We start from the raw sequence: 25810 nt of genomic DNA on the forward strand, positions 1-25810 counted from the left end.
AAACAACAGTAAGTCAAACAGTAAAACGTTCAGTTACCCTATTTTTCCACATGACGAATAATGTGGAATTGGACGAGTGAGTCTAGGCTTCGATTACGAATCAAAGCGCCGCGAAGTTCACGGGTTCGATTCCCGATGCAGTTTTTATTTTTTTATGCATTTTATGATTGTAAGTATATTTGTTATATAATTTTTTTTTCAGAAAATGCGTATTTAAAATTTTTGCCCACAATTAATATTGTTCAGAAAATTTTTTTTTGTGGCATTTTTCAATGTGTTTGTGTGCGTTTTATTCTTTTATTTTTTAAATTTTTGGTATTGTCTTAAAAATAACATAATATGTAGTAGAAGTATAACTTCTTACGTGCGTACAAAGTACACACACATTCTTTTTTATTTTTTTTTTCTAGGGGTGTATGCAGAGCTGGAGAGTTCTGTAGATTCCGCCATCATCGGTCTTCATCTAGAGTTGCTGCTCGGGACGTTCAGATCTTAAGAGGGGAGGAGTGTAACGAAAAAGTTTCGAAGAGAACGATAAACGGTTCCCATGACTAGAAAATTTCAACCGTTCGAGAGAACAGTAGACGTGACGTTAGAGAATCGAGCGAGTAGCTAGAGAGGAGCGCGGATCTCTCCTGAATGTTCCAGAATAACGTTATCACATATATAAACCGAGGACGATGTTACTTTAAGTTAGTTATAAAATTAAATTCGTACTGTAAACTTGTATAAATAAATTTCGTACAAACGAACCGCTCGTATTATTTAAAACACTACAATATTTATCCAATGAAAACAACATATTTTATACAAACTCTAGTCTTTTATTGAGTACAAAAATAAATACAACGAAGATGAGATACATGCACGCTAAGAGAAGAACAACACTAAAAACAACTTATGAGGTATATACATGAATGAGCAACATTTCTAGCCGTCTGAGATCATCAATGGTAACCATGTCCACCGCCATGTCCTAGCGCAATAGCTACTGGGGCGTATTTGGTGACAACCTGAAACACATCAAAGAGATAAAAATAATAATACGGTTTCACCATGGGCACAATAAATTAAATAATTTAAACAATAACAACAATACTAGGTATGCCAAAAAATTTTTTCGATTACTATATTCTGTTTTTAAACCAAGAGGAGTAATTTAAATTTCCTGCGTCGTAAAGAATGTTTGTAGTTGGTCCAACCTGAGGTAAGTTTACTCCACTGTTATCAAATTTTAACACTGACGACATTTTTTAAATTTTGACACTTTGGCATTTCATAGGTTAATTAAGATATATCAGCGATTTTTTGTATTTTCTGCGTTATTCCTTTAATTTTTAGATTTTTAGTCTGTTTTATATAAAAAAACAATTGTTTTTAGAAATCTTTAGCGATGTATTAGTATAATTTAATATTTATGGATTACCCTCAAAGGCCTATATGTTCAACCAAAAAAGAAGATGTATTTGGTGATATTTCTAGTGACTTTCTTAGGTGTGAATCTGTCTTTTTAGTTTACTCCTCTTGGTTTAAAAATAAAGCTTAGAAAATTAAATTCTATTTCAATTAAATTAAAATTATTTTATTTAGCAATGCAATTTTGCTCATCAAAGTGGTATTGGTAAAATGTACAAATTAGAACGATAACAACAAATAGAAAAAAATAGGAAGAGACAATAACACTTCGGAGAGATTATACCAAAGGAATTCAGATATGCTCTCCTACAAGCGCTGCAAGTCATCCTGCAAGAAAAATATTTGGAAAGCGCGGTGCAGAAATAAAATCCTGAAAATCCCTTAAATAACCTCAGAACCTGGTTCAACACAACATCTGTGCAGCTTTTCTACACTGCTGCAGATAAGATAAAGATTGCCATGATGATCGCCAACATTCGTCACGGATAAGCACATCAAGAAGAAGAAAAAAGTTCGATGAATAATAATCTTTCTTCCAGTCAAATAAGCAATCGAGTTTGTTCTCAGGCGAATCAATCCCTCTGTCGATGGTTTTCATTTTATATTCCTTATATGACTATTTTATTCTATTTTTATAATTAGTGTCTATTTGATTGTTCAATGTAAATTACATTTTATTCTGATATCGTCACTTCTTATTCGAGTTGTCAGCGAATTTTTTCTGTAATATTTTTTTTGTAATAGAAACGTATGACAACTTGAAAACTGAGGATCTCATTTAGTCTGTTGTCATATGTAGCCTTTTTAAGAGAATAATTTTTAATAGAATGGGATCTAAGTTAGATTTTCACCAGCCACTAGAACAAGCCGTGTTTAGGAGTGGCTGTGACATGAGTGACCACTAACAAGTAATAAGATCCTTAATAAAGAAAGTTATAGAATACAACAACCAACTAATGATAATATTTGTACATATTAAGGAAGCCTTTGACTAAGTCCAGCATAGTTCCATGCTAAGAGCGCTTACACAGAGCAAGTATTGATTAAATATACACAACTCCTCTCCGAAGCAATACTTCGCTGTTATAATAGCGCAACGGCTGTAGCCAAAATGTACCAAGGCGACAGAAACACATTTCTCTTGGAGGAGAGTATTAGAAAAGTAGACACCATCTCCCCTTAACTATTCACCGCTCTGTCGCGGAGTGCTATGAGAAACGACAATTGGGGAAATATTGGAGTCAACATACAAGAAGAGTTTCTGAACAGCTTTCTTGAGGTTTGCAAACGACATATTCCATACAGACCTGATGAATCATGCATGCGGTTTGCTTCAAGACCTTCAGGTCTTGTGCATGAGTTGGCCTTAAAATTAAATTTTCCAATACACAATATGTGATCAACCTTGTACTGGCCAAAAACATTTTAAGGTATGACACCCAAATTGAACAAGTGTGTACCTATAAATATCTAGGACATAAGGTTAAAATAGAAAGACACAACCAAACAACAGGATTAAATCGAAGAACAAAACTAAAGTGGGCAGCTTATGGAAAGTTGAGGGAAGTCGTTAGATCAGGTATTCCAATCATATAATAATATAACATGCGAAATGAAGTAAAAGACAGACGTACTCTCAATCATTTAATTGTGTACTTCCGACGACCGGTTTCGCTCTCTATAGGTTGCAGAGCATCATCAGGTCAACGGTTATAAGTCACTAAATGCTACAAATAAAAACCAGAGTTAGAACAATGTCTGGTTATAAAAGATGCTAAAGATCCATAAGATTAAGCCAAATGTTGAACAACACATAAAAATAGTAAAAACAGCAGACAAATACATATGCATGTAAAAACGGGGGCGGTAACAAACGTCCCCAAGCTTACAAACAGATGCAGATGTATACTGTCAACAATCATGCAATTATAACGTGTCGTACTTACATTCTGATACAAGGAGCTATAACCTCAGTATTCCTTAACATGATGTTTCTGCTTAAGTTATGCCAACGGGATATGGTGGAATAGACTGAGAATGTTACAAAGGTAAACAAGTTTATGGGATTTGGGGTTTCTTGAGGGTGAAGAGTTAGTTGTTGAGAGAAAACCAAAAAATCTGTGTCTATTCTTGTGTTTGCGAAGTAAAATAGTGAATGTCATATATACAATTTTTTAAAATGTTTACTGTTTACAAAAATGTTTAATTAACATTTATTACTGTTTTAATATATGACTGCTAATTTATATTTTAGCTACAACTTGTAAGTTTTTAAGCTTTCTGATTGATCTTCCCTTACACGACCACTACTCCTTTCATTAGAACATCAAGTAGTATTGGCCTTAACAATTTAGGTTACAGCTGCACATCCACATCTAACATACATAATACATATTCTACCCGTCTGTATCCAAACGTTGTCAATCTTGCACTTACACACACATTAATAAATAGAAGTCTGTTAATAAATATAAATAAAATAATAAAAACAAATTCTTTAATAAGTAAAAATATAAATATTTAAAACCAATAAAACCTCCAAAACTTTTGTGTAAACAGTAAACATTTTAAAAAATTGTATATATAACATTCATTATTTTACTTCACAAACACAAGAATAGACACAGATTTGTTGGTTGTCTCTCAACAACTAACTCTTCACCCTCAAGAAATCCCAAATCCCATAAACTTGTTTACCTTTGTAACATTCTCCGTCTATTCCACCATATCCCGTTGGCATAACTTAAGCAGAAACATCATGTTAAGGAATACTGAGGTTATAGCTCCTTGTATCCGAATGTAAGTACGACACGTTATAATTGCATTATTGTTGACAGTATACATCTGCATCTGTTTGTAAGCTTGGGGACGTTTGTTACCGCCCCCGTTTTTACATGCATATGTATTTGTCTGCTGTTTTTACTATTTTTATATGTTGTTCAACATTTGCTTGATCTTATGGATCTTTAGCATCTTTTATAACCAGACATTGTTCTAACTCTGGTTTTTATTTGTAGCATTTAGTGACTTGTAACCGTTGACCCGATGATGCTCTGCAACCTATAGAGAGCGAAACCGGTCGTCGGAAGTACACAATTGAATGATTGAGAGTACGTCTGTCTTTTACTTCATTTAAAATGAACTCTCACATGCAACCCATTCAACATTTGAATAATATATGCGTTTATGCTTTCGGTACTAACGTATAGTTCAGAAACACTGACCCTCTACAGAGAAGTAATAAATAAAATTGGGGCAGAGAGCAATTGAGAGGCCAATGTCGAATATATCCCTCAAAGACATTTGATGTGATTATGACAGTCGATTATGTAGAACACTGGGTCATGATAAATGTGTTAGCAAACAGCAAATTGATCATCATCATTCCTCAACCTCTTGCATCCACTGTTGGATATAGGTCTTCTCCATATTCTTCCATTGATTTCTATCTTGTGCGTATTGCATCCAATTTCCCACTGTTTTTCTTAAGTCATCCATCCATATTTTTTATGGTCTACCTTGGTGTCTTTTATCTTCTTTAGGTCTCCATTCTATGAGTCTTTTGGTCCACCCATTATCATTTAAACGTGCTTCATATCCAGCCCATCTCCATTTGGCTTGTGCAATTTTTTTCTATGACATCGGTCACCTTGGTCCTATCTCTCACTATCCTATTTGGTACCATAATATCTCTTCTTGTTATTCTCCTCAACATTGCTCTTTCCATTATTCTTTGGATTATTCTCAATTTATTTGTAGAATGTTAAGTAAAAGTTATGGTTTCGGAACCATATGATATTACCAGCAATATGCACTGGTTGTAAACTTTTTTCTTGAAGCAAATCGGTAACGTTATGTTTAGAATATGTCGCATGTTTCCAAATGCTGTCCATCCTAAGCCTGTACGACCCTGGATCCCACAAGTTTGATTGTCTTGAACAGCAAATTAACTTATGACATTTAAATAACAGTATCAGATCAAATAGTTAGGAGAAAAAAAGGCAAATCAAATAGTTGAAAGAAAAACTGGTGTTACATGTAGCTAAAAGATCTAAAATGCTGAACTGGCACGGGTCAAGCCCTGTTGCTGGAGTATGGTATGGAAGATAAATCAAGAAAACTTTGAAATGTAGACCTAGACACGATGCTTATCGTATTACACACACATCCACAACTGGATTCAAGGTGCTTAAGACCGAAGGCAATGGAATTATTTACGGGAGGCCTATGTTCAACAGAGAACTCAAGGCTTCTAATGATTATGATGATATCCACCTGAGAAATAAAGGCACATTACCTGTGGGTGAACTGCATGTCCGCTTCTGGTAACAACGGCATTGAAACCGTTGTGGTCATCAGCGGTGTAGTGTACAGTTCGGAGAGTACCGTCGGGTTCAGCTACGGTGTAGGAACCTTTGACTACGTCACCATCACGGACTTCTTTTTGTGATTTGTGATCTCCGGTGTGGCCATCAGCGACTCCATAGTTGAATTCGTATTTTGGGTATGCCTGAAAAAAACATAGACCTATTAGAATAATCGGATTTTGTACCATTATTTTTAACGGTTATTGGTTTTGATAATACGTTCGATTATGTAAATCACGGGGTCATAATAATTATTGTGTTAACAAACAGTAAATTAGCTAATTGTATTTAAATTATTTAGACAATATAACACTTGCTTCAATAGGATCTATTAAATTAAAAATACAAAGAGGAACGAAAACAGTTTATTAAGATTTTGAGTTAAACACAAAAAAGAGGATCTCTAAACATTAAAAAAATCAGTTAAACTAACTCTACCTGAAACACCTGCAATATTAAGATATTTACTAGGTATAGATTTCTAATAGAGTCTAGAAAAAATATCAAAAAAACGATTAAATAATTGAGCGAATCTGACCAAATAAATATAATATGTAAAAAAATCTGACCAAAACGTAGATTTCAGAATTAATAATAATACAACTAAGTTTATAGTTAGCGAAAAAGTTCGACAAAATTTATATAATTAAACAATCAGATATAGACCGTCGTATTTCAATTCCAATCACAATTTTATCTCTTATTCCTTATTCCTTATCGTTATAGTACTGAAAGATGAAATCTTCTTCTTATTCTTCTTTTACTTCTTGGAGATCTTTTGATCTGTTCAATTCTGAAGCTGCCTATGGTTAATTTCCTGGAAGGTAGATTGCCAACTATCCCTCCATATTTTAGTTGGTCTTCCGGGGGGGTCTAGAAATGGGCGGGTTGTTTTCTAGGAATTTTTTTGGGAGTCTATTCTCATCCATTCGTCTTACATGGTTGTGCCACATCCTCTTGCGCTGTTAACTCCGCCTGGGTCGTCTGATGGGTGGATCGAGTAGCTTATCGGATGACACTGCCGGTCCCAAGCCCGGATAAAGAGGAGGGTTCCTATGGTGAGGTTAGCCACCTACCTGAAGAACTCTCTGGCTCACAGAACTGAAGATACACCCTTGGAAAGATGAAATCAAGGAGGGTAAAATATGTGGAAACTGTGGGGTTTGCTAGGGAAATCCTGAATGAATAGAGGAGCATTGATTCTATTTTCAAAAATTTTAGCAAAAGAGGCTATAAATTATTTTACAATGGCATTTTTGTAATTTATGGTATACATCCGACTACACAAAATTAATTCTTTGTGGATTAATGAAACAGTTAACCGGGTATGGTATGTCGTAAAAATTAACCGGGCGTATGACGTTACAGATATATCCAAGAAAGTCAAATGTCATCAAAAATCATACAAACACCTCACTAAAATATTTCAGAATAATCGTGACTACTTACGGAAAATTTTACTAGTCATGTAAACTAAGATAGAAAAAAATCTGTAGAAGGAAGGCAACAAAGAATGATGGATAAACCTTTAATTAAATTCAGACCATTTAACTATTCCATCATTAAGCCTAAGTGTTTGACACAGAACTCAACATAATTGAAAGGATGAAAGATGTTCTACAAAGTTTAGAAAAGATGACAAGGAATCACTGGATATAAACCAAATGAACAGTTGTTTTTATAAGTTTTATACAATTTCTCTAAAATTTTTTAATTATTAATGTGCTTCTTCTTTTTAAGTGCCGTCTCCCAGTCGTAGGTTGGATACCATCATCACTATCTTTTCCCTATCTACCTGCTGCTCTGAACAGTTCTATGGAACTGCATTAAAACCAGTCCCTTAAATTTTCCAACCATGAAACTCTCCTTTTTTTTATACTGCTTCATCCTTTTATATTTCCCTGTATTATCAGTCTTAGCATTTCTTGTTGCTGTCCCCTCATTGCGTGTCTAAGCTACGACTGTAGCCCATTGATCTATTGTTTAAAGTCCATATTGCAGTATCGAAAACACGTAGTATCTGAGAGGTCTTACTCTTAGATCTGATCTAAGGTCTAAGGTCTTTATTTAAGGTCGTTATTGCAGAGAATTCGTTTCATTTTTACAAACGCTTATCTTGCAACAAATGTAGACAAATAAACAAATAAGTATCTGGTTAGTTTTCGAACTAGTTGCGTTAAATATGTCTATAAAAATGTTTGCAATTTCTATTGTGATTTAATCAGTACCGATTTAAAGCAAATCTCTAGAATTATTCATTAAAGTGCACGACTATTCTTAACGAATCATTTAAATTCAGAATGGAGGACAAACTTTTAAACTTTTACAAGCAGTATCGTAAACTGCATTTCCTTCGAAGATTAGCAAACACTTGAAATGCACAAGAGGAGAAAGATCGTAATCACATGAATTACATGTTCTGGATCGTGTTCGGTCTGAAGTAGATTTCTTTTACGTAACTTATCAATTTTACAAATTCAACTAAAGGGAGAGGTACAGTACCTCGTGGTTATACTACACTCTAAACTCGCCTGGAAGGGGTAATTAGCAAAACAAATAATAAGCAATGCAGTGACAACTCTTATGAGGGAAGACGCATTTATTGAAATAAATATGGATTAAAAGAAGACAACATTCACTATGCGTACACCATGGTGATCAAACACTCAATTACCCATGCAGCGACAATGTGGTAGACGAATACACTTCAAACAGCTGCAAAAGCCAAACTCAACAAGGTAATAAGACATATGCAGGTATAATGAATGACATTTCAGGTATAACCATAACTGGTGCCATGCGTACTACTCCAGCAACAGCTAAGGAGACTGTGCTATTTATGCTGGCTTTGCATTTGAGAATAAAAGTATAGGCAACATTTTGAGCCTGCAGAATCAACAAATCATTGAGATTTTGCAAAAAAGAGACAGGGAATATGAGTATCACAAGCATTGTGAAGAACGATAATTTTAACGTGGAACCAGATCACATGGTAAAAAGTTACAATTTTAATAATCCATACAGTATATCGATTCCAGACAGGAATATTCGGAAAAATAAGGAGTATCACAACCAATCAGGTAAAATCTGGTAAACAAACGGATCCAAGACTAGAGAGAGTGTGATGGCAGGGACATACTCCAATAATTCAAGAATTAATAAAATCTTTGAATTTAGAAGAGGATATTTTTGAAATACCGCAATGTGCAAAGGAAAGCAATTAAAAAGCCCTTGAAAAATAGCAGATACATATTGTGCCTGAGAGTCAAGCGACTCTGAAAGCACTGGCATCTGGCATGTCACTAACTGACGTCCAGACTGTTATGGGACTGCATCAAAGAACTAAATGAACTGGGACACTGGACCAAGGTTGAGTTTTTCTAGCTACCAGAGCTTAGGGGTACTTAAGGTAAAGGAAAAGCAGATCAACTTACTATAAGAGAATCGAAGTAATTAAACGGATTGGCTAAAATATTGGGAGGACTAAATGCTCTAATGAGTAATACCGTAGAGGACTGGAAAATCAACGGCGATATTGGAAGAGAATCCCAAAACAAACACATGGGAAAATCTTAATTCAGAGGAAAAAACTGGAAAGGTAACACGAATCTTGATGTACAAGTAGGAGAATTGTGCAAAATCATAAGTCTTTACAATGGAGACTTTAAAAAAAGACTCTGCGATAATGACCGAGAAACTGTAAAGCATTGCGAGGCTCTGGGTTACTAAATATAAAAACTATATAGGTAAATAATTGGAGACGCTGGTATATTTAAAAAATACCAATCAAAAGACCTGTACATACAGGGTAGAAATATTCTATATTGGGCGAAGGGAACAACAATGGGTATCAAACACAGTAAGCTTAATTTTCAGTGATATAGGAGATCTTTTGGATCAGACGGGTCCAGAGGAAAAAACTAAATAAGACCTAGTCTAACCAAATCAAGAAAAAGAAAAAGAGAAGAAAAAGTTAATAGAAAAAAACATTAATAACTACTACATGTTAGAATATCGGCATCACATCTGACAACGATGTAACTGAAGAAATAAAAGAGATAATACAATCAGCAAGTCGCTGTCTATTCGCACTGGATAAGCTTATAAAATGAAAAAATCTTACAAGAAGTTCCAAGATCAAAATCTATAAATCCATCGTCAGACCTGTACTAACATATAGATGCGAAACGTGGACCATGACCAAATCAAGCGAAGAAAAGCTCAAACGTTTTGAATGAAAATACTTAGAAACATTTTTGGACCTCACCACGACGTTAACACAAATCAGTATAGGATCAGAACCAACATCTAATTAAAAGCACTCTAAAATGATACCGATGTTGTCCAAGAAATTAAAGCACAACGACTAAGGTGGGCAGGCCACGTGCACAGACTTTATAACAAGAGACTTGTAAGGCTGGTATGGGAGGAGATTTCTACAGGCAAATGACCACTCGGACGTCCCAGAATGCGATGGAGAGATAACATCCAAGCAGATCTCCGAAAAATGAACACTCCATTTGACCCTAGGTTGATGGAAGACCGAACAAATTGAAAGAAAGTTGTACAGTCAACCAAGACCCACCCAGGGTTGTAGCGCTACGTGATGATCATGACATGCTAGAAGAAGAAATTAAGTGGAAATGCAAGAGAGAAATATTTGAAAGAGGACTAGTATTTGTTGAGTTGATATCAGATGGAGAAAACTGTTTAAAAATCATGCACAAAATTGAACAAACTCTTGTACTTAAGAGGCAACATCAGCGTACGGAAAACGCGTTCCAAGATTGTAGCTTTAGTTTTAAATATTTTGTTGAGATATATGACACACATATTCGTATTATAGTAATGAATGGCGGTAGAGAGCGTAATTTGAGAAACATGTCAATATGTGGAAATTACCCTATAATTAAATAACATATTACAAAAACGAGCCTGTACCACCATTAAGAAGAACAAAAAGTTAGATTTTCTTCAAATAAAGTTTTTTATCCCGTGCCCAGATTTTGTGTCACATTGGAATTACTAAAAATCGATTATTTTATAATAATATTTATTATAATAATATGGTATCACAATATTGTGCCTGCGTTTTTGATGGTATAATGTAACAGTCACTGTCGTACTGACACCACACTGTTGCCGCACTGCTGAAAGTTCGCAGAACTTTCGAAAAAAAAATTGATGACGAGCTGATGTAGCCTCTTAAACCGAATTTGTAAAAATATTCATTTAAGTGCACGACCATTCTTAACGAGTCATTTAAATTCAGAATGGAGGACAAACTTTTACAAGTTGTATCGTAAACTGCATTTCCTTCGAAGATTAGCAAACACTTGAAATGCACAAGAGAAGAAAGATCGTAATCACATCAATTACATGTTCTGGATCGTGTTCAGTATGAACTAGATTATCTTTACGTAACTTATCAACTTTACAACGGGTATAATTTTCCTAAAAACAACTCAACACTTTTAATTTATTAATTTCGAAGTAACATAGCGTAACTGCACGTTTTTGTTTTGGATTTGATTTAATAACAGTAGCAAATTATAGTGATCACACTGTTAAGCAACGGGTACGGGCGTGAAAATGCATTATTAAGTCACACATTTGATGATTGCTCTACTACTACATTTTACTGTGAGTGTTAATGGTTTATATAGTTAGAATTATAGTTAGAATATACGGCGAAGAACACTTCACAACAGAATTAGACGCAAATGCGAAGAATATCTCGAAGATATCCAATTTGGTTTTAGAAATGCTATGGGAACTAGGGAGGCACTTTTTGCGCTACAAGTCCTATTACAAAAATGCCATGGTCAAAGAGATGATGCAATCGACTATTCTCAATGGGAAATAAGCTACAATTTTACCAAAAAATGATTTTATTAACGCTTTGATGCCCAAGTCGGGTGTCGTTGTCAAAACACAAAATAATACTTTTCTTTACAACATTTTAATATTTTGACAACGACACCCGACTCGCGTGAAAACGTTAATAAAATCATTTGTTGGTAAAATTGTGGCTTATTTCCCATTGAAAATAGTTGATTATAAAAATAACACAAGGAAATAGCTTCAGAAAAACATTAAGAGATATATTTGCATCCTTTGAGGACTTGTTAGTGAGTGGATCATCTCAGTTCAGAACTAAGGCAAAGAATGGTTAAGTGATGTATTTGGTCTGTACCTTTGTATAGTGCAGAAGTGTGGACACTAAAATTATCTACCATAAACAGAATTAAATCATTGGAAACGTGAATTTATAGACGGATGCTAAAGATACCAAGGACAACAAGAAAAACTTATCAGGAAGGATTAACGAGAATCATTAAAATAGAGTACTGCTAAATACGGTTAAATACCGGAAATTTCTTGTCTGGAGCATATTGTGAGGACAAATCGATATCGAATACTGCAACTGATTCTCAAAAACAAAATAGAGGGCAGTAGAAATGTAAAAAGAAAACAAGTTTCTTGATTAAAAATATTCGTGAATGTACTCAGATATCACACGCAAGACATTTATTCCATGTTTCAGAAGATCGCGAAGCCTTCGCAATAGTGAGTGCCAACTTCGAATAATTCTGATATGGCACGTGAAGAAGAAGGAGTCAATTAAAGTGAAATGTAAGATTAATACAGACGCTCAAACATATAGGAATAGATGACCAATATATTCGTGTCATTAAAACATTTTACTGGTATTAAACTGCTATCGTAAAAATTGGAGATAACTATTCCGGCGAAATTTTCGATAAAACGGGGAGACCGACAAAGCTGCATTTTTTTTCCAACCTTATTTAATATTTACTCGGACCAGTTATTTAAAAAAGCACTTGAAAACTGCCATAAGGATTAAAAATCAACGGGGAACTACTTGATGTAATAAAACATCTGAGATTATTCATTAGGGTTCCTCTTTAAAAATTTCTTCTGAGCACATATTAAAAAGTACAGGGGATAATACACATCTTTATCTTACTCCTCTTTAGACTTTTGTTGGTCTACTCGAATTAAGTATAGCTTTCTGATATCGGTATTTTGTAATAATTCTCACATCCTGATCAACTATTTCTATGTTCCGTAATATATTTGCAAGCCTTCTGTGTTTTAATTTGTCAAAGCCTTTCTCAATATCAACAAGACATATGTGTACGTCACAGTTGACATATCGACACCGTTCTGTGAGTGTTTGTATAGTAAATAATGCCTCTGTTGTGTCAAAGCCTATTTCTATCTCCAAGTTGGTTGTCTACTACGCTATTATGTAGACACGTTCATGGATCATTCGCAAGAAAAATTTTAAAACATAGTTCATCAAATTAAAGGTCCTATATTGCTCACATTTTATTGCGTTGGGATTTTTGGGTATTGGTATGAACTTAGATATTAGCTACACTTTCGGAATTTCAACGGTATAGTAAATTTCGATGAATAACTTTACTAGTATTATATTATATCCATGTAGTCCTCTGTTAGTAATCTTAAAATTTCTGTAGGTATTTCATCCGCTGCTGCTGCAGCAGATGAACCCAATCAGATGTGTCTTCCCACCAGAAAAGTCTTCCAAAAGTTAAAATTGCTGAAATTGAAGAAGTAATCAAAAACCTGAATACAAAAAATTACCTGGACACGACCTGATAACAGGACCAATACTCAAAGAACTACCTGAAGAACCAATAAAGCTACGTGCTACTTCTCCTCCCAATGGAAGGTAGCACAAATCATTCTAATTCATAAATCCAACAAAGACACAACCCAACCTTCATACTATCGTCTATTTGCCTTCTGCCTTTACCCTTCAAAGTATTTAAAAGGCTTCTCCTGGAAAGAATGGACACTGTCATTACAGAAAAAACCTAATACCTCATTACAAATTCGGATTTCGACAACAACATGGCACAATCGAACAGGTTCATAGGTTAATCAGAACCGCAAGGGATGCACTCGAGAACAAGAAATATTGTACAGCAGCCTTCCTGGATGTCTCCCAAGCCTTCGATATGGTATAGCATAAAGGTCTAATATCAAAACTTAAAAGACAACTGCCTCATCCAATCTGCATGCTCCTAAAATCATACCTCACCGGCAGATCGTATCAGATAAAACTAGGGGAGGCCCTCACTACTCTACATCCCATCTACTCTGGCTTACCCCAAGGAAGTGTTCTTGGACCCACACTGTAGCTCCTGTTCACAGCAGATATATCAACTTCATATCGTACACCAATTGCAACATATGCTGATGACACTGTCCTAATGGCTTGCCAAGAAAATCCGACCCTAGCTTCTCACATACTACAAAGTCACTTAAATAAACTTGAAATATGTTTTAAACTGTGGAGAGTCAAAGTTAATAGCTTTAAGTCAACACACATTACGTTTACACTAAGGAATGGGATCAATCCAGCTGTAACCTTTAACAACACACCACTGTCAATAAGAAGTGAAGTCAAATACTTGGGGATTTACCTAGACAGCCGCCTAATATGACAAAAGCATATTTGGAACAAACGACTTCAACTGGGACTCGTATATAGAAAGATGTACTGGTTCATGAATCAAAAATCACGCCTATGCCTAGACAATAAACTGCTGATCTACAAATGTGTACTGAAAGCCATCTGGACATATGGCATCCAAATCTGAGGAACTGCCAGTGAAACAAATTTACTCAAGATACAGCGCTTTCAATCAAAAGTTCTAAGGCAACTCTGCCAAGCTCCTTGGTACATTTCCAACGATAATATACATAGGCATCTCTAAGTCCAAACCGTCAAAGAAGAAATTATTTCTCTATGCTCCAAGTACCACAATATAGACTACAGGTTCACCCAAAAATATTGGTGACCAATCTCTTGAGACCCCTACAGAACAGATGACTAAAAAGAACAGACACTCTTGACCCCAACACTAACTAATTATTCCAATTTATTACTATTTTACTATTCAAATTAATTTAATTAATTATTAATAACTGTAATAATTCAATTATTATTGTACTCTTTTAGGTATTCACCACTGGGTGAATACTGACTGTGTCACTTTCTTAACACTCATACTCATATGTATTGTTTATTATTTTGTATAAAATAGATTGCAATAAAATGGATGTCATAAAAAAAAGTATTGTATTCATTCCGACCCCATAGATTTATCATTTTTGTTACGTTTTAGTGCATTTTCAATTTCCTCTTTGGTAATTGTAGGTCCATGTCTACTTCTTGATTTTATTGTCTCCATTATTTCGTCGTCTTCAAATAACTCTTTATATATTCTTCCCACCTATTTATTTTCTCTGCACTTTCAATTATTATTTTGTTGTTTTTGTCCATTATGTTGCCAACACCACTTCTTTTTTGTATATGCCAGCTGTTTCTTCAAATTTTCTGTAAATGTTATAGCTGTCATGTTGCTTATCTAATCTTTATATCTCTGCGCATTTTTTTAATACCCTTAATTCCTTCGCTTCTTTGAATTTTTTATTGTTTTGTTTGCGTTTCTGTATTGTTGTTCGTTTTTATTTGTATATTTCCTTCTTTCCGATAACAATGACTTTATTTCTTGTGTTATCCATTGTTTGCTTTAAGGGAATATATTATTCCCTCCACTTGTTGTTGTGTGTTTTTACTTTCTGGACTTCCTTGTGTATTTATTCTTTGATATATTTATAGCTAAAATATACCAAAATATATAATACGATAACCAAAATGTACAGAAGACTGCTTAGTTAATGCTTATATACCACTGGGTTACTTAAGATATTATAGTGGGAAGCATTGGGAAAAGTTCATACTTTTGCTAACAAATAAAAATGAGAAAGACATGGACAGAAGAAACAGACGAGTCTAATATATTTAGGAGTAAAGAATTGGCATTTCTGTTTTAATGAAAAGAAATAAAAAAATAGAAAATAAACGGTTTCATTTCAAATAAAAAAATCTTCTATTGGACAAAAAAAAACAGTTGCTAGAAAGATATTGCAGTAAAAAATGCATATCTTAAGAACAATAACAATCACATATACTCACATAGTAATCAACAGACTCGTGTGAGGGTTGTGCATGTGCAATAGCAACTGGTGCAACATGCGCAACTGAGACTGCTCCAAGGGCTAATCCATGTCCACCACCATATCCATGTCCACCTAATCCACCAAGCAAACCTGCGCTAGCACAGGCTACGAGTGTGGTAAGAGCTACAATCTGAAATAGAACAAAAAAGTGTTACACTATATTAATATAAACAAATATAAAATAATATTGGATAACACCGATATCTTGGAATGAGATATTTTTTATCATGCAATAAAACAAGAAAAAAGATATTCGTTGTGTCAACATTGAGAAAATAAAAAAGTTAATATTTGACTATATTTTTTGAGGGGCCAGAACATGATCTAAATAAGGTGATAACCTTATCATTGATTCTATTCTAGTTTAATTATCAAAAATGTCATTTCTGAAATATTACATTTTAAAATGTGGCATTTACTTTAAATCTAGAAACATAATAATATGTACATTTTACAGATATTATTAGTAGGGGAGGAAAGTATGCTAAATTTGCAGTTACTCAAGCGCTTTGAGGACCTATCGGGTGGTGAACAATAGGTCCTAAAACCAAAACAAGTTAAGTAAAATATTCCATTTAAGTGGGGACTTTCCATTTTTAATATAATTTTCCATTTTCAAAAATCGTTTTTTTTTTCGATTATTGCGCCATCTATCCATAACTCGCAAAATTTTTCGAATAAAATTTACTTATTTTTACGTAAGGAATCCAAATCTGCAATAAGATTTTGAAGTAATACTCCACTCCACCTCCGTGAGGCGTCGTGTTTGGTGTCATTCGATAGCTTTTTCAAAAAATTTGACTACGTGTATGTTGCAGTTTTTAGATCGAATGTTCATTTCGCGAAATATCGCGGGGTTCCTATTTAAAATTTTAAATTTTGCCCCCACCCCTGGCCGTGAGGTTGTATTTTTTAGTTTTTGGATCTGACGTTTATTTCTCGAAATGTTCGCTTTTTTCTTGTGAAACTTTGTTACTCACCCATTTCCTTACGCCTTGCTCAAACCGTCAGATTTTTGAAATATACACCCTTTTGCATGTACTTAACTTACCTTATCTTATTATGCCGATTTCGAGTTTATCTAAGGATCGATTTTTTTTTCGGGGCCGCCTTAACGAACTCCCCTGTATGCAGATCCAATATATGGTTCGGGTACATTTACACGGTACAAAGTTTCTCCCCCTGTAATAATCTGACGGGCTCAAGTAACTGCAAAAATCCCCGCTTGGGCTCCCCTACCATATATGGTTTTTTCATTATATCTTTGCACAAATGCCATGATTCATTTGCAAACAAGTTAAATCAAAACATTAAATGAAAACTAGGTCGATATGATTTATCATTGACACGTACTGTCAATGCAATAATCCCGAAATGCTATTATGGTTGGACGTATTTTATAAAGTTGTATTGTACATTTATATTTAACTATGTTATAATTTATATTTAACACAATATAACTTTAAGAAATAAACACAATATAAGTTTATAAATTCCAATAGATACAATAAAGGTGCTAATGTCACTGTCACTGAAAATGATAAACGTCAAAATTCATAGTAAATAGAGTATCAACGACATGCCGTGCTGTTCAAATTCGTGTATAATTTCATGCATGTGCATAGATACAATGGAAGAACTATAGCAAGACGTACTTATTTGAAAGCTTTAAAAGATAAATAGTATTCAATAAAATAATAAAATAGTATACGTCAGAAAATGAATAGATATGGAAATTCTATAGAAATTAATGAACAGCAAAAGATGATGAACAAAAAAACTCTAGATTTGAGACACTGAAAACCTCTAAACTTGCTTTATTAGTATAATTACATGAAAAAATTTGTGAAAATATATTTCTGTAAAATATAAAATCTACAAGAATTACACGACTAGTATAACATACACAAGAATAAATAACCGCTAAATGCCGTAAAAATGAGTGGAGCGTTTTATTTCAAAATTAGCAAATAGTATGGAAAAAATCTTTTAAAATAAAACTAGAATTTTATTTTCCATCAAAATGAAAATATATTTTCGCGCCACATAATACTCATATCAGTTCTTTTTTAGCCGGAATATTGTATGCGCCACTCATTTTTACGGCATTTAGCGGTTTTTTATTCTTGTATCAGGAGTTTGTCAAAGTTTTTTATAAACTAAATGAATGAAGTTGAATAGAATGTTATGTTTCTCGATTACACGTTAAGTTCTATAAATGGTCGCCTTTGTCGCATTCTCTCCCAAATGATCTAGTAGTTACGATACCAGACTTGTGATAGACAATCCGAGTTCATATCCCAGCCATCCTAATAATGATGGCCGGCAAATGAACTTGGATAGCACGATCAATCTTAGTGTCGTAACCACTACAACTACATAAACCATTTCGGCGATAATGGTTAAATGGATTATACTTCTGGAGCTCGATTACTTCTGAACGGCTTAACCGATTTTGATCATTAAAGATGAGTTTGCAACGTATTGACAAGTCTTATCTGACGCATCAATGGTCAAGTGTGATAACTGAACGTATTACAGGAATTATTGAACTTGAAAAACCGTTTTCCCCATAAGAAATAGATTTAATAAAATATTGTCTTACTGTAACATGATTGTGAAATGATTGTACAATAAGACCGGGAGAATCTAACAATTCATTTAAAGAATTCTAATATGAATAATACTGGATCACCCAGAGACAAGTGTTACATTATAATTTTTGTGTACGAAAAATATTAAGAATAAAACTAACAGTATGCAACCGGTAAATTTGTTAAGAAAAATTAAAATGCTTCCTAGGTAAAGTGAAAGAGATTGCACAGAATTAAAACTAGATTATCTTGAAACACTACAGACATTAAAAAAAAGGATGGGACAATTAACTTCAAATTAGCAGGAGCGAAACTGAAATAATATACTATTCCAATATAATTCTATCTGCATTGGAAGGGATACATTGTTAGGTAAATTTTATCAATAAAATTTTTAAAAATGTTGTTGGATTTTATTCTAGTTTTGTAAATTATATGGTATTTTTGGTACAGCTCTCGCTTGGTTTGATTTAAAAAATACAAAATCATCAGGAGAGGCGAGAACAAACTTCTAAAGTACGGTTGAACAGATCTGACCAAACAATTATTAAAACTAATACAAAAAAATAATAGAACAAAACAAAATACTACCAGAATTAATATCAAGGATCCCTTACACCTCTCTTTAAAAAGGAGTACAGATCAATACCGAAAAACTACCAAGAAATCAACCGATTAAATACTACTATAACACTAGTATAAAAACAACGCTTATTTCAAGCATCTCATTCATATTAATTATGAAAATTCAAGATAAATGAATGTAATATAATAAACTAACATAAAGAATATAAATAAAACTAAAGAAGGCAGTTGATAGGGTCAATTTAAACAAAAGTTATCTACTTGTTGTACGCAAGTGGGTAATAATCAAAACGATATCAAATAAAAGTAAAAGTGGAAGACGAATTAACCGACCCAATTGAGACTGGCAATAAAATGAGCTAGGGTCCTTCTAATATTCATGTTGGTCATAAAAAAATATCAGAAAAAATTGAAAAAATAAATAGTTACCAAATGCGGGAAACCCAACTTAAAATAATTTGCTATGCAGACCAAGTAGTACTACTTTCTCAAAATTAAGGTTTTAAAATTAGGATTTACAATTTATGCTTCCCGAATTTCATATATTCGTCAAATTCCACCAATAAAATGTAAGGTTATAATAGCAAATCTATTTAGATATAAATTGTAAATTAAAGGATAGGTAATAGAACAAGTGGAGTTTTCACGTCACATTTCCTACATCAACTGAGAGCAAAGAGAACAGCAGGGTGCCTGAATGACACAATATGGAGAAATAAAAATATCGGAAAAATAAAAGGTAAAATTTACAAAACGGTAACAGAACAATTCCTAATGCGGCAGAAATACGACCAGACACAGAGAGAAAAAAATAATACTAGATACAGCACATACGAAAACCTTTAGGAAAATGCATATATGTTTTCAGTAGAACAGAACTAGAAGCACAGATATATGACGGATATCAAAAGGGACGAACATCTAGGGTGAGAAAAAGAGAAGTAATCATACAATACAAATCATATGTATAAGCAAAATGACAAAAAACAAAGTAGATGAAGAGAGACGATTTCCAAATAAACAGAATATCAGCGGAAGGAACGAAAATAGTAGTTGATAATGACACGGGACCAAAAAGACTCAGCTATTATATATATTATTATTTTATTTTTTAATATTTATTTAGTTATTATTTTGTTGTTTAATAAATATTTTTTTTATGATTGGTTTTGATTAGTTACCAGAAGAAAACAGAACTTATTAGTCTCTCAATTGAACAAGATAGACCAATTTTATTTTATTCAAATGCGTGCATAACAGGCCTGGATCCCGCGTATCAAAAGAAGTTCATTCATAGCAAGCTTACACAATGTATACTGGCTGATTGGTCACAAATCATCACTTTCGATGAAAAATAAAGTACTTGCCTACAAAGCAATTTTGAAGCCAATATGTAGTTACGGGTTCCAACTTTGGGGTACTGCATCAAACTCCAATATCGAAATCTGGAGAGATTTCAGTCGAAGGTTCTTCGAATAGTCACAAATGCCCCATGGTATGTTGCGAGTAATATTATTAGACGCGATCTAGAAATTGCAACAGTAAAAGAAGAAATTACTAACTTCGCACAGAAATACGAAGACAGACTGACACAACATCCAAATGTACTAGTCAGAAACCTGATGAGACAACCAGTCAGACGAAGAATTAGACGAAATACACCTAGTGATTTACCATCGCGATTTTAGTTATATGTGCCGTAATTCCCAGAGACAAACAATTTTATATCTGCGTAAAATATTGTAAACAAATTGACAGATTGTAAATAAATTGGGACGTTAAATAAAAAAAAAAAATTAATAGCAAGCTGAAAATTTGTTAATAACTTTGTGATTAATGAATCATTTTCTCCAAGTCACCTACACTAGTGGTCACAACATTTACTCATTGTCCCTTTTTTGACAGATTGTAAATAAATTGGGAGGTTAAAAAAAACTAATAGCAAGCTGAAAATTTGTTAATAACTTAACGATGTCTAGTCGGACCATTTTTGATGTATGGGAACACTGGAACAGGAAAAGTTTTAATTGTGGAACGTGATTTTAATTGTGGAATGTGTCATCTTGACAAGTTTATGATTGTGACGACTAGCAGGTTGATTTTAAGTTTATTCAATAGCAATCTTTATAATAATATGAAAAAATGTTTGTCCGACAAACATGTTGGGCATTTTAATAAGTCCGACATGTAGAACATGTGATATGAGAGGAATTATATTGGTGGCAAATAGCAGTCTGATTTTTGCATGAAAGTTTAATGAAAGGGTAACAAATCAACTGGAAGTTCTGTCCGACAAAATACATGGGACGTTTTCCTAGTCTGACGTTCGAAACCTGTAACCTGTTCCACAATTAAAACTTCCCCTGTTCCAGTGTTCCCGTACATCAAAGTTTGTCCAATTAGACACCGTTAAGCTACTAACAAGTTTCAGCTTGCTAGTAATAAACTTTTTTTGGTACGCGGGATCCAGGTCTATAATTTAAAAATAATTATAAAAAATTTAAAACAGTATACACACGCATAGAAATTCAACACTAAAAACCTAAACACAATTATGTCAATAAAGCAAACTGGAAAATAGTAAAGATTTGTGTTGAAGCTCTAAAGAAATACTGAATTTAAATTATTCAATAAATTCCCAACAAATAAACGAAAATATTGAGGTATATTGCCAGTGGTCACTTAGTAAATACAGATAAAACTCTTGTACCTTTTGTACCTGTATATGTAGATGTTTACTCTTGTATCTGAAAATTTTCGTTTATAAGAACTCCTCTGGTAAAAAAACAGAGAATGACGTTCACATATCAAGAAGCTACTGCAAAAAGGGTAAAGTTAATACAAAACTAGTTAAGAAATCGAAGGAAGATTTAATACAATCCAAATACTCCAATGCCTATAAGAATCACTAAAAATGACCCCAAGTTCTACCTTTTTACACACCTTGGTAAACATGATTAATTAACTAAATTCACTGTACTGAGTAGTATGCGATACTGGCTAGAGGATAGAAGTATCCCACTTATATACTATACTACATATTCCAAACCACTGGACGTTCACCACAATTAAAATAAGAAAAAATCAACACAGTACCCACCGGTACTATTAAGTATACAAAGCATGCTCGAAAGTGTAGTATATTGCGACAATAGCAAGGTCTATCTGCAGCAAATGTACATTTTTCCTGCGATTGGGGTAACGCCTATCCGGCTTTTTGGTACTGAATGTAGGTATGTAAAACGTGGTAAAAACCAAGCAAAAAGTAATAAAAGAACAAAAGAGTGTTATATCGGGAAGATCATTCATCGACGCTACATTTATAATAATAAATGTGCAAGGGAGATTAACAGAACACAACAAATTGGCATATTTATGTTTGAATATTTATGTTTGTCAGGTCCTAGTGAACCCGAAGAAGGTATTTGACTGAGTCAAAATAAAGGATATTTTTCTGTAGCTATTCTTTGTGGTATCTTAATGTTATTTACTTTTTTTATTGAAAATAAGCTATAATTTTAATGTAAGGTTAGTTTATTTGAAATTTCAACTTCCATATCCTAAATCGTCAAAATACAAACAAATAATCGTATTTAAGAACGATTTCCTAAGTGAAAATCGGAAAGCTATATGTAGATACTTATTTGCAAGTAAAATTGTAGCTTACTACCAACAAGAATAGCAAATTAGCAAGACAGATACTTCTAGCAATAATAAAAACCAATAAAAATAAATGTATTTCAGAATACAAAATAAATTTCTATTATTTAAGCTGAGCATAGATGAAATAATCAAAAAACACAAAAAAAAAGAAGAAAATATCCGCCAAAAAATTTAATATTTCACCAAAAACAAAAACAAGGAATGGTTATAAAAGCAAATGTACTAAGATATAAACTGGAGATGGGGCAGATAATATAACAAGTGAGAGAGTTTTAATATCTGGCCATTACACAGCATAGCTACAGAACACTTGAAAAAATAACAGAAAAAAAAAAACAAATAGATAAATAAACGGAACAAACAAATAAACAAAATATATATGCGTAGGACGGGAAGAAACGGAGAACCTGAACTTGGAACAGTACACAATTACAAGCTGCAATGAATACATATATCTAGGAATCAAACTAACTAGTACAGGATAAAACGAAGAAAATATTAAGCAGAGAATAATAAAGGGAAAACAGGTGATAGGAGCCCTGAATTCGGTACTGTGGCAAAAAAATATAAGAACAGAAAATAAAAAACTAATTTACAAAACAATATTAAAACCAATGTTAACTTATGGAGCAGAAGTCTGGCAATTAACCAACAAGTACAAAGATAAATTACTAGCCACTGAGATGGATTTTTGGAGAAGGTCACCAAGAAAATCTAGACTAGAACACATAAGAAACGACGACATTAGACAACAAATGGAAATAGAAAGAACAATCATTGAACATAGAAAGACAAGAGCTAGTTTGGTACGGACACGTAAGATGAATGGACGAAAGAAGAATCCCCAAAAAAGTGTTAGAATAGACCCCCTCAGAAAAATGAAAACGAGAAAGACCAGCAACTACATGGATAAAGGGCATCTCCAAGGCGATGTCTGAAAGAAATCTAAGAGAGGAAGACTGCCACAATAGAAAAGAGTGGCGATTAGGAACGAAATGGCGTAGAACGCTATAGAACCGATATAATATATACAAACAAATAGAGCAGAGCTGCAGGATTCTTAAATGAAACAATATGGACCAATAAAAACATCAAGAAAGAAATAAAAAGCAGAATAATTCAGAAAGCACTTATCAGATTATTAGTGAGCTTTGCATCATAAAAACGACCTTTTACAGAGAGTAAAAAAATAATGCCAAACACAGCAGAGATGAAAACCGTCAGACAAATTTGGGTTCACTATTGGAGACAGCTAGAAGTATAGATGTACTACGAAAATGCAAAATGAAAATCATATAGGACAGGGTGAGGAACAGAAGAGTAGAATGGAACTATTATAATATAAGCAAAACGACAATAAATATTTATATTAGTTGGGATGGCGAGAGATGATTCCTCAATAGAAAGAAAATCAGTGGGAAGACCACAAAAACTATACAACGAAAACTTACTGTAGGTACCTGCATTGAAAAATATTTGACAGTCCTTTCTACAGAAAAAAAAATAAAAAGAAGAAGGAAGTTTCACTTGGTGCCAATGACAATAACAGTTGATAATGATAATAAACACCAAACATACAAAGCATGTTTTCTTATAAAATTCAAAAAACTACTTTTCTAAATTAAAACTTTACTCGATTATTTCGAAATATCTGACAAACAAAAAGCGTGAAACAGATACAAATATTTAAGGAATTGCAGAAAGACTTTATTAATATCCAAATACTCCACTGTGTATAAAAATCACTAAAAACTACCCCAAATTCATCCACTTTACACACCTTGGTAAACATGATTAATTAATTAAATTCACTGTACTGAGTACTATGCGATACTGACTAGGGGATAGAAGTATCCCACTTATATACTAAATATTCCATACCACTGGACGTTCACCACAATTAAAATAAGAAAAAATCAACACAGTACCCACCGGTACTATTAAGTATACAAAGCATGCTCGAAAGTGTAGTATATTGCGACAATAGCAAGGTCTATCTGCAGCAAATGTGCATTTTTCCTGCGAACGGGGTACCGCCTACCCTGGTTTTTTGGTACCGAATGTGCACTGGCTTGGAACCTTATTGATGCGTGATTTGGCGTATGTTGATTCAGTTGGTTCTAGGCTGGTGCGTTCGGCAAAATTGTTGTGACTTTAAATGAACAATTAATTTAAGGTTTTGCTTTATTTGTTTTAAACATGTAATTAAACGTATATTTATGTGGAGTAGTTTTGTGGAAAAAATAGATTTAGTATTTTGACGGGAATAAGCCACAATTTTAATTTAAAATTAATTTTTTTTTTGACGTTTGGCTTTCCACTTTCGGAAACCGTTATTAAAATACAAAACAATAATAAATTAAACAAATTTTGTTTTTGTTGCTTGGTAAAAATTTTGATAATTTAATTTTATCTAACTCATTCATATTGACAATTATCCAGACATATTATATTATACATTTTAAATAAAAATTATATTGCCCATATTTATGAATTGCGTTCCTGGGACGACTTGACAGTTCATTCGATTACATAAAATCAACTCAAGATTATAGTCCGTTCTTTAACGGTAAAATATTGCAAAACCTCTAAATTTTAAAGAACCGCTTGGATTGACATGAAATTTGGCATACACATAGCTAATAAGTCAAAGAAAAAAAGTGATATTGTGCCGATATGTGCTTTTGCCCTGGGGGTGGTTTTCACCCCCTTTTGGGAGTGAAAAAATATTCGTCCAAAGTAAGTCAGAAAATGGATAAACTGACTAATTTTAAGTAACTTTTGTTCTATAGAGTTTTAACACTAAGTCAATACTTTTCGAGTTATTTGCCAGTGAATATGTTCATTTTTTCAACAAAATAACCAAGCTTTTAGACGGTTTTTCGCAAATAACTCAAATAGTAAGTATTTTGTCGAAAAAACATTCTTAGTAAAAATATATCCTGTAAAAATTTTTAAAAAATGGTGTATATATCACGTCTCTATACCTAGCAGAAGCAGAGTTATAGCTAATGAAAAATAGGTTCATATTTGTCAAATTCCAAATGGAATACTTTAACGTGAATTAACCAAAAATGAAGCACATTTCGGAGAAAATTCATT

The 25810-nt window shown here is 33.4% G+C and overlaps 1 protein-coding gene across 2 annotated transcripts; it reads right to left on the reverse strand.

The window, feature by feature from the left end:
- Positions 1-803: 803 nt before the first annotated feature.
- LOC126889990 (adult-specific cuticular protein ACP-20-like) lies at positions 804-24559 on the reverse strand. Of its 2 annotated transcripts, none has more exons than XM_050658791.1 (4): positions 24489-24559; positions 15823-15996; positions 5714-5926; positions 804-1013 (listed from the first exon to the last, which is right to left on the reverse strand). In XM_050658791.1, the coding sequence occupies exons 1-4, from the start codon at positions 24498-24500 to the stop codon at positions 948-950; spliced, it is 465 nt and encodes a 154-aa protein (XP_050514748.1). In that variant the 5' UTR covers positions 24501-24559; the 3' UTR covers positions 804-947. The 2 variants fall into 2 exon arrangements, with proteins under 2 accessions (XP_050514748.1, XP_050514749.1); XM_050658792.1 differs by lacking the exon at positions 24489-24559 and adding an exon at positions 21989-22032.
- Between the last annotated feature and the right edge of the window lie 1251 nt (positions 24560-25810).

This window comes from Diabrotica virgifera, chromosome 8 (genome assembly GCF_917563875.1).
Source record: "Diabrotica virgifera virgifera chromosome 8, PGI_DIABVI_V3a".
In the NCBI taxonomy this organism is placed as follows: domain Eukaryota; kingdom Metazoa; phylum Arthropoda; class Insecta; order Coleoptera; family Chrysomelidae; genus Diabrotica; species Diabrotica virgifera.